Raw genomic sequence first — 11,652 nt, forward strand, 5'->3', positions numbered from 1 at the left:
AAGCAAAGGTTAGTTGATGAGGTTTAAGGCATGAAGCCATCTCCATAACAAAAGTGCAAGGTGAAGCAGCAGGTGCTGAGGCAAAAGCCTGCAGCAAGTTATCCGGAAGATCTAGCTGAGATAATTAACCGAGGTGGCCACACTAAACAACAGATTTTCAATGTAGATGAAATAGCCTTATGCTGAAAGAAGATGCCATCTAGGACTTTCAGAGCTAGAGCGAAGTCAATGCCTGGCTTCAAAGCTTCAAAAGACAGGCTGAATGTTACGGGCTAATGCAGCTGGTGACTTGAAGTTGAGGCCAATGCTCATTTACCATTCCAAAAATCCTAGGGCCCTTAAGAATTATGCTAAATCTATTCTGCCTGTGCTCTGTATATGGAACAACAAAGCCTGGATGACAGCATATCTGTTAACAACATGGTTTACTGAGTATTTTAAGCCCACTGTTGAGATCTACTGCTCAGAAAAGAAGATTCCTTTCAAAATATTACTGCTCATTGACAATGCACCTGGTCACCCAAGAGCTCTGATGGAGATGTACAAGATTAATGTTGTTTTCATGTCTGCTAACACAACATTCTGCAGCCCACATGTCAAGGAGTCATTTCAACTTTCAAGTGTTATTTTTTAAGAAATACATCTCGTAAGACTCTAGCTGCCATACCTAGTGATTCCTCTGATGGATCTGGGCAAAATCGAGAACCATCCGGAAAGGATTCACCATTCTAGATGCCATTAAGAACATTTGTGGGGAATTCTCTGATGGTCCAGTGGTTAGGACTCAGCGCTTTCACTGCCGCGGTCCAGGTTCAATCCCTGGTTGGGGAACTAAGATCCTGCAAGCTGTGAGGCACAGCCGGAAAAAAAAAGGAACATTTGTGAGTCATGGAAAGAAGTCAGAACATCAATATTAACAGGAGCTTGGAAGAAGCTGATTGCAACCCTCATAGGTGACTTTAAGGGGTTCAAGACTTCAGTGGAGGAAGTAACTGCAGATGTGGTCAAAATAGCAAGAGAACTAGAATTAGAAGTAGAGCCTGAAGATGTGACTGAATTGCTGCAATCTCATGATAGAACTTGAATGGATGAGGAGTTGCTTCTTATGGAGGAACAAAAAAACTGGTTTCTTGAGATGAAATCTACTCCTGGTGAAGATGCTGTGAAGATTGTTGAAATGACAAAGGATTTAGAATATTACATAACTTAGTTGATAAAGCAGCAGCAGGGTTTGAGAGGATTGACTCCAATTTTGAAAGTTCTACTGTGGGTAAAATTCTATCAAACAGCATTGCATGCTACAGAGAAATCGTTCATGAAAGGAAATGTCAATCAATGCAGCAAACATCATTGTTGTCTTATTTTAAGAAATTGAAATAAGGATTGAACCCAGGGATTCCAGGGATTGAACCCAGGCCCCGGCAGTGAAAACGCCGAGCCCTAACCACTAGACCGCCAGGGAATTCCCAACATAATCTCCCTTTGATGGTTTTTTTTTTTCCTTGCTTTCTACATATATCATGTTCCCTTTCCTTAATTTTTCACCTTTAGGAGATGGAGTTGATTGACAAAGCCAAGAGAAAGAGAAGAGCCAAGACAGATAAGTCCAAGGCACCCAAGAGGGAGAGAGAAGGAAAGCTCGGTGGGGAAGCAGAGGCTGCTGTTGGTAAGGGACCATCCAGGAGAACACACCTAATGGTAGCCAGGAGGTGCCATGGAGAATCAGCATGGATCCTATGGGACAAACTATCTGTGTTGAGTCTCCTTGACTACCACAGCTAAGATGGTGTTGCAGCCTTACTTCATGTCAATATCTTGGGAGATAAGGATAGAGGAAACCAGGGGACCCTAGAGACCTGTAATCAGCAACAGAGAAAATTACAGTAATAACACTAACACCTATTAAATGAATACCCACTGAATTAGGAGCTCTGCATTTATGACATCATGAAATCCCCACAACAGCTCCATAAAGTAAGCGCTATTATTATATCATGTGGAGAGGTTGGGTGACTTGCGTAACATCAAACAGATCAAACGGTAAAGTGGTGGACCCAGGATCTGGACCTGTCATTTGATTCCAAACTCGTAACTCTCAAACACTGCCTCTGTGAATAATAAATATGTCATAATCTGAGAACTGCTCCGTGAGAGCATTTGGGAAGGGGAAGGTTGCAACATGCTCTGAATGGTTACTCCAGCTGTCATTTTTCTTCTTGGTTCCTTGTGTTGCATCTCACAAGGAATTCAGGTTCCTATGCTTCTGGGGACTTTCTTTTCTTTTTTTTTTTAATTAATTTTTATTGGAGTAGAGTTGATTTACAATGTTGTGTTCTGAGGACCTTCTTTAACATAAAACCTACACTCATTCTTTCCCGGCCATATGAAGACCCTCGAAACAAATCAAAGGCTGTCAAAAAGGATGACGTTGGATAGTTTCCTGGGTCAGATCTTTTTTTTTTTAAATCGAAGTGTAGTTGATTTACAATGCTGTGCCAATCTCTGCTGTACAGCAAAGTGACTCAGTTCTACACATACATTCTTTTTTTATATTCTTTTCCATTATGGTTTATCCCAGGATATTGAATATAGTTCCCCATGCTCTACAGTAGGACCTTGTTGTTCATCCAGACCTATTTTTGAGGTTTGCTTTTTAAAGTCTTGCTGAATTTACATCGTTGTAGCCCATAACTTGGGTAGCATTGGCAGGACTGTGAAAGGAAATACTTGTGGCCCCAGAGGAGAACTGAGGAAGAGACCTTAGAGTATGGAAGGTTTAAACTTTACCAGGTTACAAAGTTGCAACCTCAAGCTAGACTCCTGAGGCATGACTTTCCAGCTGTACCTATAGGTCTTCCCTCCAGAGAGTCTTACCCCCACCATAGGTCAGGGTAAATCAGAACTTCTTTAGTAGCAAGACTGCTGAATTACAGTTGATCCAAGTAGGATAAGGCAGTTTCTCAAAGGGTAGTCTATGGACTACCCTTCTCAAAACGCTTGGAGGGGTTGTTAAAATGCAGATTCCTACAGAATCAGACTCTAGGGGTGTGGCTCAGGAATCCGCACCCAGGTGATTCCATTGCACACGGAAGTTTTAAAGTTACTGAAAAGGATGCAGAGATCACGTTTATTAGCTATGTCTCTATCCCCCATTGTTCTCTCCCAGGAAAGTCAAAGGAATCAAAGGCTGAAAAGAAATCAGAGCTAATTCCCAAAGAAAAAAAACCTGGAGTCAAAAGGAAAAAGACACAGAAGGAAAGGAATCTGGAAATAGTAGCAGAGCTGGGTGGGCCTGATGCCATGAACTCTAAGAAAACTAAAGACACCTCAGATGGAGGTTTCTTTCCTTCAGGCTCTGTTGTAGAGGACCCTTGGCTTTCTTCCAAATTGGATGCCCCTGAGAGCCAAGTTTCTATAGATGGAAGGTCATCGCCTACCCAGACTGCACCTGTCCCTGGAAACATGGAATCTGAAGAAGAGGGAAGCCATAAGGACCCTTCCAAGGTAGGTAGGGTCCAATATTCTCACCTTGGCCAGAGGGATTTCAGTCCTCACTGGTGCAACTGCAGAGGTGGGAAAAACTGCCCTGAATTACATTGCAGTTACTGAAACAGCTCTACTACATAGTGGCTTTATTTGTTCTACTTTGGTACCTTCTGACCCTTTAAGGAGCCAGATCTGATCAAAGACACAGGGTGGCAAAGCCCCTCTGAAATGATGTATTCTGTGAGGCTCTCAAACTACTAGGGCCGGTACCCACCCTTAAAGAGCAGAAAGTTGGCACAGCACCCATTTGTGAGAGGTACAGGCCTCACAGTTACAGGGAAAGGTGAATTCAGGCCTCAGAGCCAAGCACATATTCTTGACTTGGCCTGGAGTTCATGTATTGCTTGCCTCTCAAAAGCTGCAGAAATTCCTCCATTCCTAATCTGCTTTTCTGCGGCACACATCTGGGCCATGGGTAAGTTATACACACACATCTATCTCCCTTTTCTTTAAACACTGCAAACGTACCCACAGCTAAGCCACTATGGTTAAACTCGCATAAGTTACATGCAAATATGGTACAACTCTGCTGAATTTCATTTAATCTTTACAGCCACACTTGTGACCCAGGTATGATTCGTCCCATTTTACAGACCTAGAAGCTGAGGCTTAAAGAGTTAGATGTTTGTTGCCAGAAGTTACACAACCATCAAGTGGTAGAGCCGAGACTTAGATCTTTCGACTCCAAAATCAGAGCTCTTGTCACTATTTTAAATTATTATGTATTTATTTATTTTACAACCTGTGGTCTTCCAAAAAGGATTTCAGAAAGATTTTCCTTTCTAGTTCTCAATCTTCCCAGCTGCCTAGACTATAGGATTCTGCTTTATACAGCAGATGAAAATTTTAAGCTGTGGGCTGAACTTTTCTGAGCCTGCTATAGACTCAGAATTTCTACATTTATTGTCAATCCACAGTACCATGCTGCCTCAGCAAAGGCTAAAAAGCAAGGAAGTATCCACCCCAAATTGGATACACAGAGTGCCCATGGAAGAGTTGCCATTCAAGGTTCCCCTCAGGAGGATATTTCTGACTGAGGAGGAGGCATCAGGAAGAAAAAGAAAGCTAAGACACTCTTCACAGAAACTAAGAGAAAGTTTCATTGAAAAAGTGGATTTGCATAGGATTAAATATGAGTCTGACACATCTACACCTAAGTCTGCCCCTAAAACAGCCTTTTTCTAGAACCTGTGGTTCTGAGCCCTGGCTTCACGTTAGAATCACCGGAATATGCTTTTTTAAACCACCAAGAAAAAAGTATATTTAAAAAAAAAAAAAAAGGAGTTCCCTAGCGGTCCAGTGGTTAGGACTCCAAGCTTTTACTGCCGGGCCTGGGTTCGATCACTGGTGGGTGAACTAAGATCCCACAAGCCCTGTGGCGTGGCCAAAACAATTAAATTAAATTTTTGAAAACCCACCAAGGCCTCCCACCTAGGTATTCTCATTTAATTGGTCTGGGTGGGGCTTTTGGCCTCAAGTACTTTTTAAAAGCTCCTTGGGTGATTATAACGTGCATCTAGACAAACGATGTACCAGACATTATGCTGGCTCTTTCACTATTTCAGTTAATTCTGGTAACAGCCAGCTAAAAGGAAGACAATATCCAAGAAATTAAGTTGTTATCCCCAAATTCTGAAGCAAGTAAGAGAGAGACTTAGATCCAGGTCGATCAGATCCCAGAGCCCAGGCCAGTGGTGGCAGAGTTTATACGGCTGTGGTCAGAGTGTGGAAACCACCTAATCTCTAATTAGAGGCAACATCCCGTGGGTGGAGGACGGCTCGCTGCCGAGACAAGGTCCCCGTGATTACCGTACGTCCCTTGCACTAAGAACACTCTGGTTCCTTAGGTCCTCCTTGCTAAGAGGGAGCCGGAGAAAGCTTCCCGGGCCAGGCTGCGAGCAGAGAGGGCCGAGATGAGATGGCTGGAGGTGGAGAGGAAGAGAAGGCAGCGGGAGGAGGAGAGGCGGCTTCAACAGGAGCAGCTGGAGAGGACAGAGAAGATGAAGGAGGAGCTGGAGCTGGAGATCCGGTGGGTAGGGTGGCCACGGCCACGATAGGAAGCAGAAGATAAGGCAGGGGTTGACTTCCACTAGGGGTAAAGCTGGTTCTGAGGCTCATGCCCTGAAGTAAAACAGCACGTCTCGTTTTTCACTATCCTGGTTATCCTAGGAACAATCTGGACCAAAGGTAAGATGTGGTGTCTTCAACCATTAGGGTTACTCCAGATAGATGTTCACGGGATCTTCCCGGGAGGGCTTTGAGATCCCGTCCAGCAAACACTTGTTGCGCCTCTTGCCACGTTGTCTGCATTGTGTTAGGCTCTTCCATAGGCCTCTGGGCTCATTTAATCTTCACAACAACGCTGTGAGACAGGAATTTCAAAATCCATTTGATAAGAATGGAAAATGAGGCTCTGGGAACGTAGGCCCCCCCGCGCCAGAGCACAGAGCTGTGTAGAAACTTCCAGGCTTCTAGTTCCAGGCATGCTGTGTTCTTGCTTCTGCTCTTCAGTTAGGCTTCCCTTAGAAAACGAGTCTCCTCTGAATGGGACGCTCCGTGGGGCCTGAAGCCTGCAAAGCCTCCATCAGAGGCACGGCTTGTCCTACAAGGACAGTGTTTCCTGCTATTTCCCTGACCAATTTGTGGGTTTTCTCAGCTTGAGGAAACAGAAACTCGAGGAAGAACAGCAGAGGCAGGAGAAGGAGGAGAGAAAGCAGTGGCTCCGGTTGCAAACGGTCCAAGAGAGAGCTCGGCAGCAACAGGAGGTGTTCCGGAGGAAACTGCAGGAACTGCAGAGAAAGCAGCAGCAGGAGGAAGCCAAGAAGGCTGGTGAGGGGGACTCAGCTCTCGGCAATGCCCATCTGTCTGGGACAGAAGTATATTTATCCCACTGTGGGTGTTCATTTGACTCTCCCCAGAGTTATTCCTATCCTAGGTCTCAGTGTGAAGCACTCTAAATGGATAAGCTGATTTTTTTCAAAGTGATTAATATGTGTGACTCTAGTGAGTTGAGATATCAGATCAAAATAAGAAAGACTCGTTTGTGGAAATGACTTTTGGGTCCCACTCCCAATTCAGTCATCTCCTGAAGTGGGACCCTGCCCCTCTCATTGCCCTTCCAGCATTGCTCAGAAGCTGCCTAAATTGGAGACATAGCCCTGCTCCTTGCTTCCTTCCCTAGCAGATGGAAACAGTCAAACATCTGGATAGCTTCAGGGCAGCCTTTCAGGTGATGTGTGGAATCTCTACAGCCTCACGTTTGAGGAATAGGAAAGCACTTTAGCAGATGACACCCTGTAGACTGGTCAGTCCAGCTGAGTAAGCACCAAGTTTCTCCAGACCCTGCTGTGACACCTGTCCCCAACCCATCTGCATACCACCCATGAATGTACCAGGCTCTGGAAACTTCTTCCCCAAGGTTTTGTATTCATTGCACACAGTGCACTGCACATAGTAGGTACTTGATAAAGGACTCTTAAGTTAGCAAGTTAACCCAAGGTAATCCCCACAGAGGATCTGGCAACCTGCTGTCAGGTAAGCTACAGAATATCTCACTGGGAGTCCCTGGGAATCACAAACTTGAGAGTCAGATCAGAGAGTTGTTTTCCCCAATAATGAGACCCCTGCTGAGCCTACCTGCCTTTCTGTTCTGCAGAGGCAGAGAAGCAAAGGCAGAAGGAATTGGAAATGCAGTTAGCAGAAGAACAAAAGCGCCTGATGGAAATGGCTGAAGAAGAACGGCTGGAGTATCAGCAGTGGAAACAGGAAGCAGAAGAGAAGGCTCGGCTGGAAGCAGAGGACAGACGGCGAAAGGAAGAGGAAGCAGCAAGGCTGGCTCTGGAGGAAGCCATGAAACAAGCCCAGGAACAAGCCAGGTATTTGCTATTTGGGCAACAGTTGCAGTAGTGGGATTGTTCAAAGGCTTGACTGCCTGCCACTAGTACTAGCTTTGCACTGCCTTTGGGCACGTGAAGTTTTCCCACTTCCCATAGCATGGTTTGGAAGAACTAAAAAATAGAGATTCTCCTGCTGCAAAGGTCACAGAATTTCTTGATGGCTTAAAGAACTCGTATTGAAGCTAGAAGGGAGTTTACAGATCATCTATCTCAGCCCTCTGGTTCACAAATGAGAAAACCAAGTCCCAGAGAGAAGGATCTTCATTAGGGCTAACAGTGACTTAGGGGCAGTACCAGGACCAGATCTAAGACCCCCTGGTCCTGAACCAGTACCTTTCTCAGTAAGTATTTATTGGGTACCTATTATGTGCCAAACACTATTCTGGACACTGGGAATTCAGGAGTAAACGAGACAGATGTCTCTTCTCCAATGGCATTTACATTCTAGGGGTGGGGGTGGGGAGACAGACTCTAAACAAAGATTTTTTTTAAGCTGGCAATAAATGCTATTCAGAAATTCTTTAAAGATGTGATAGGATTGCAGGAGGTTTAGTTCAGACGGATCGGCCAGGGTAACACCTTAGAAGAGGTGATACATAAGGTGAAACCTGAATTACAACGAGTTAGCCACATAAACATCTGGAAGAAAAATATTCCAGTAGGTAAACAGCAAGTGCAAAAGTTCAAAGAAAGGAATGAGGCTGGCATGGTGGAAGAATAAAAGAAAGCGTGGCTGGAATGAAGTGAACAGGCACAAAGAATACTTCCAGATGAGGTCAGAGAGGTAGGCCTTGTTAGGAGAAATAGCCCAGAATCAGCCATCAGGGGCCAACAGCATTTCCCCCTTTGTTCTCTTGCAATAGTTATGATCACTGCATCTTTCTGCTAATAGAATCTCTTGAGTAAAGTGGTTTCAACTGACTCTTTAAAAACCAGGTCCTCCATAGTGGCTATATCATAAATGTCCCCTCTTAGTGAAGGCAACAAACAGTCATCCCCCTTCAGAACCATTAAAAGTGAAGGGTAAAGAAGCCCAACACAGAAAACCACAATTCCAATATTAACTGTAAACAATTTACCCCTTGAAAGTTATTTTCTACAACTTAAGCTTAATCTAAGCTAATAAATACTCTTTAGGGGACCAGAAAAAGAAGGAAGCCAGAACAACTCTATTTCAAGGTTTTCCACCTAACCTTGAGTTGTTCCTCGCCTGAAACATTCCTCAGCTGTTACACGAATTACAAAACAGATCATTAGGGAAGTCTTGATTCAATTTCAAAATTATGTGTTCCATGTATCATAGCAGTAGGGTTGGGTTCGTAAGTATTGAAACCAAAAGCAAGCTATTGGAGTTGCAGTTTTCCACAAAAAGAAAACTGGCAAATAGTACGAGGGGAAGTTGAGCAATTTTGCAACACTAATCCAAGTAGCTGAAAGAAAAAAACCAAGTAATTAAAGGGATATGTGAGGGGTGTTAAAGAGCCTCATTCCAGCAAGGGTTAGGAGAACTTGATGCTAGCTAGCTTGATTTCGTCTTCACTTGTGTGACATTGGCCCAGGTACAGTTAACTTCTCTGGCCTGTTTCTTCATCTCCAAAACAAGGGAGTCCCTTCCAGCAATACAAATTTAAGAACTGTTACACCTTTCACTTTCCTAGTAGGAGGATCATGATACTCTGAACCTCATATGTAAAGTCACTAAATGAACAGAGTATGAACTTCCACTAAAATGCAAGATCAGTAGCCCCAAGTCTAACTGATGATAACTGAAATCCAGAATTTTTCCACGAGCTTATAAGGACAATTTCTAGGATGCTTAATCAGTATTGTGATTGCGGGTGGGGTTGTTTCCTCAGGCAAAAAGCTGCTTTGAAGAAAGATCTTCATTTCCACCAAGAACTCCGTAAGGAAGCCAATGGCCTACAGTGGACACAGAACATTTCCAGACCATGGGTCTACTCTTACTTCCAGTTCCTACAAATACCAAGACCTTAAGACTAGAAGAAAACTAAAAAGTTAGGAGGTGGTGACAGAAAACGAGTAACTTCCTTCTGTAATGAAGTTCCATCCTGAGCTCAGTTAGCTCCGTTTCATCTGGTTCACCTCACCTCACCCCACACTTCACTTCACTCTAGGCCCTCCCTCCCCACCACCCAAACCTTACTCAACCCAGTCAAACTTGTCACACACCTAAATCCTTTATGTTCTCTGGAACCACGTAAATCCAGAAGCTTTGGTGCCTAAAATTAGCCAGTAATTTCATAATTTGTTTGAATTTCAGTAAATTTCGGCTTAATTTCAGTAAGACATTAACATAATCTTAGGGTAGCTGAAGTATTTCATTTCAGTGTCTCTGAAAGAGCTGTAGGTAAATGGAAATTCTATAATGCAATAACTCTGAATTAGCAAAGAGGAGCTAATTCATGTATTTACATATTAAGAATTTTATTATAATTTATAAAGCAAAACCACATCCATTTCCTCCTAAGAATCTAAAGTTTAATTTCTATTTAAAACAAGTTAATCACTTGATAAATGTTCATTTGAGCAAAATGAACTGTTCTGAGGGAATTCTCACAACCTCAAAGTACAGATTAAGAGCTGCACTATCCAAATAAGTAGCCACATGTAGCTATTTAAATATAAGTTAAAACACTCAGTTCTCCAGTCACACTAGCCACATTTCAGGTGCTCAATAACCAGATGTGGCTACTGGCTACTGTAATAGAACATTTTCATCCTCACAGAAAGTTCTATCGGACAACACTGTATTCTAGAGCCCGGAAAATTAACCGATCTTGAGGTTTTGCTCCTCTGTCTTGAAAAACCAGCCACTCACATAATTTCCCCCTTTTTAAAATCACACTGAACCTATAAGCATCTTGATTAGATAATCTGTCTTTAACATCTCCTTAATATCAGTTAAGTATCTGATAAGTATCTATCATAGATTGATCATTAAAGGGGATGAAGGACCTTTAGCAAATAAGATATGTAACAAGATGTTAAAGCAAGCAGTATCTGAACCTGAATTTTCCCACGAATTTCCTTTGGCCCTATTCTATACTTCACTGTCTACAGCTAAAAAACTTAGTATTTGCAGATGATTCCCTCAAATCTCCCACTAATGCTTGTAAGGTGCTTTCTACAGGAACTGCGCTTCCACAATCCAGAAGTCAAGCTTAATTTTGAGTCTGTATTGCTGTGTTATTGGACTTGTTTAGATTTGATGCTTATTTTCAAACACTTGCTTTATATAAAATAGAAATAAAATGGCCAAAACACTGGCTATCACAGTGAATTTAAATATGCCACTTAAAACTTCTTCTCAAACTTGTCGATCCTACTTGCACATTCATTCATTCATTCAATTCATTCAATAATACTTAGGTGAGAAAGGAGCATCTCAAATAATTCAACTGAAAAGAAAGAACACTCAAGGAAAACATCCTTGCGGGGGAAATTACCATTACTGATTTTATTTTCTCCCTTCTTTTACAAATTTAGGATGTTGCAGTCAAGCACCAGGTAGAGAGGCTACACTAAATGTTATTCGAGGTCCCTTCCAAATCTGATATTCTATTAAATTGTTGCTGTGAAAAGCCTATTTTATCAGCAGTACTCACCAGATAAGCACATTTTTCAGTCAACCACAGCACACTGCAAAACATTTAGAAGAATCCAATAAACTAAGATCAAGAAAATTATATCCCCAAATTATATTATAGTTAAGCTCCACCACCTAAATGCTGAGCTGAGAGCCCTCAGAAAGAGATGCAAACAAAGCTAAGATACCAAACTACATATTCACGCCTTCTGGATAGCTCAGATAGCCTATGAGGTTTGCTACTCAGGCCTGACAGAAATATGCAACTCAATGAGGACTTTCTAGAAATGGGCCTGACTCCTAGTTACTATTTAATACAATGATAAATGCCAGGTAATGGTCTAAAAGCTCTAATTTACCTAGACTATATATGTACAATACAAATAATTTTTCAGTTAGGGTCAAATATAAGAATTTATAAGGCGAGCCAATTATTTTTCAATAGGGGACTTGAGGAGGGATTCAAACTATAACAGTTTATAAAATGCATTAGAGAGAGGTCTTATTCGCTCTTCTAATGTAGTTAGATGACATTCTATTTGGAATAATATGAAATAGGATTACATATATGCACAGATATACTGAATTCTGTGATTCATTAAG

At 42.4% G+C, this 11,652-nt stretch overlaps 1 protein-coding gene across 1 annotated transcript in view; it reads left to right on the plus strand.

Moving 5' to 3' along the window:
* Positions 1–9,437, plus strand: part of KIAA2012 (KIAA2012 ortholog) — a 116,026-nt gene extending 106,589 nt beyond the window's left edge. The window contains exons 18-23 of the mRNA XM_036858251.1: positions 1,552–1,666; positions 3,167–3,504; positions 5,394–5,575; positions 6,203–6,375; positions 7,202–7,421; positions 9,299–9,437. Coding sequence (XP_036714146.1) covers positions 1,552–1,666; positions 3,167–3,504; positions 5,394–5,575; positions 6,203–6,375; positions 7,202–7,421; positions 9,299–9,437 — 1,167 coding nt within the window. The remainder of the gene's footprint in view (positions 1–1,551; positions 1,667–3,166; positions 3,505–5,393; positions 5,576–6,202; positions 6,376–7,201; positions 7,422–9,298) is intronic.
* The last annotated feature ends 2,215 nt before the right edge of the window (positions 9,438–11,652 follow it).

This window comes from Balaenoptera musculus, chromosome 7 (genome assembly GCF_009873245.2).
Source record: "Balaenoptera musculus isolate JJ_BM4_2016_0621 chromosome 7, mBalMus1.pri.v3, whole genome shotgun sequence".
NCBI lineage: Eukaryota > Metazoa > Chordata > Mammalia > Artiodactyla > Balaenopteridae > Balaenoptera > Balaenoptera musculus.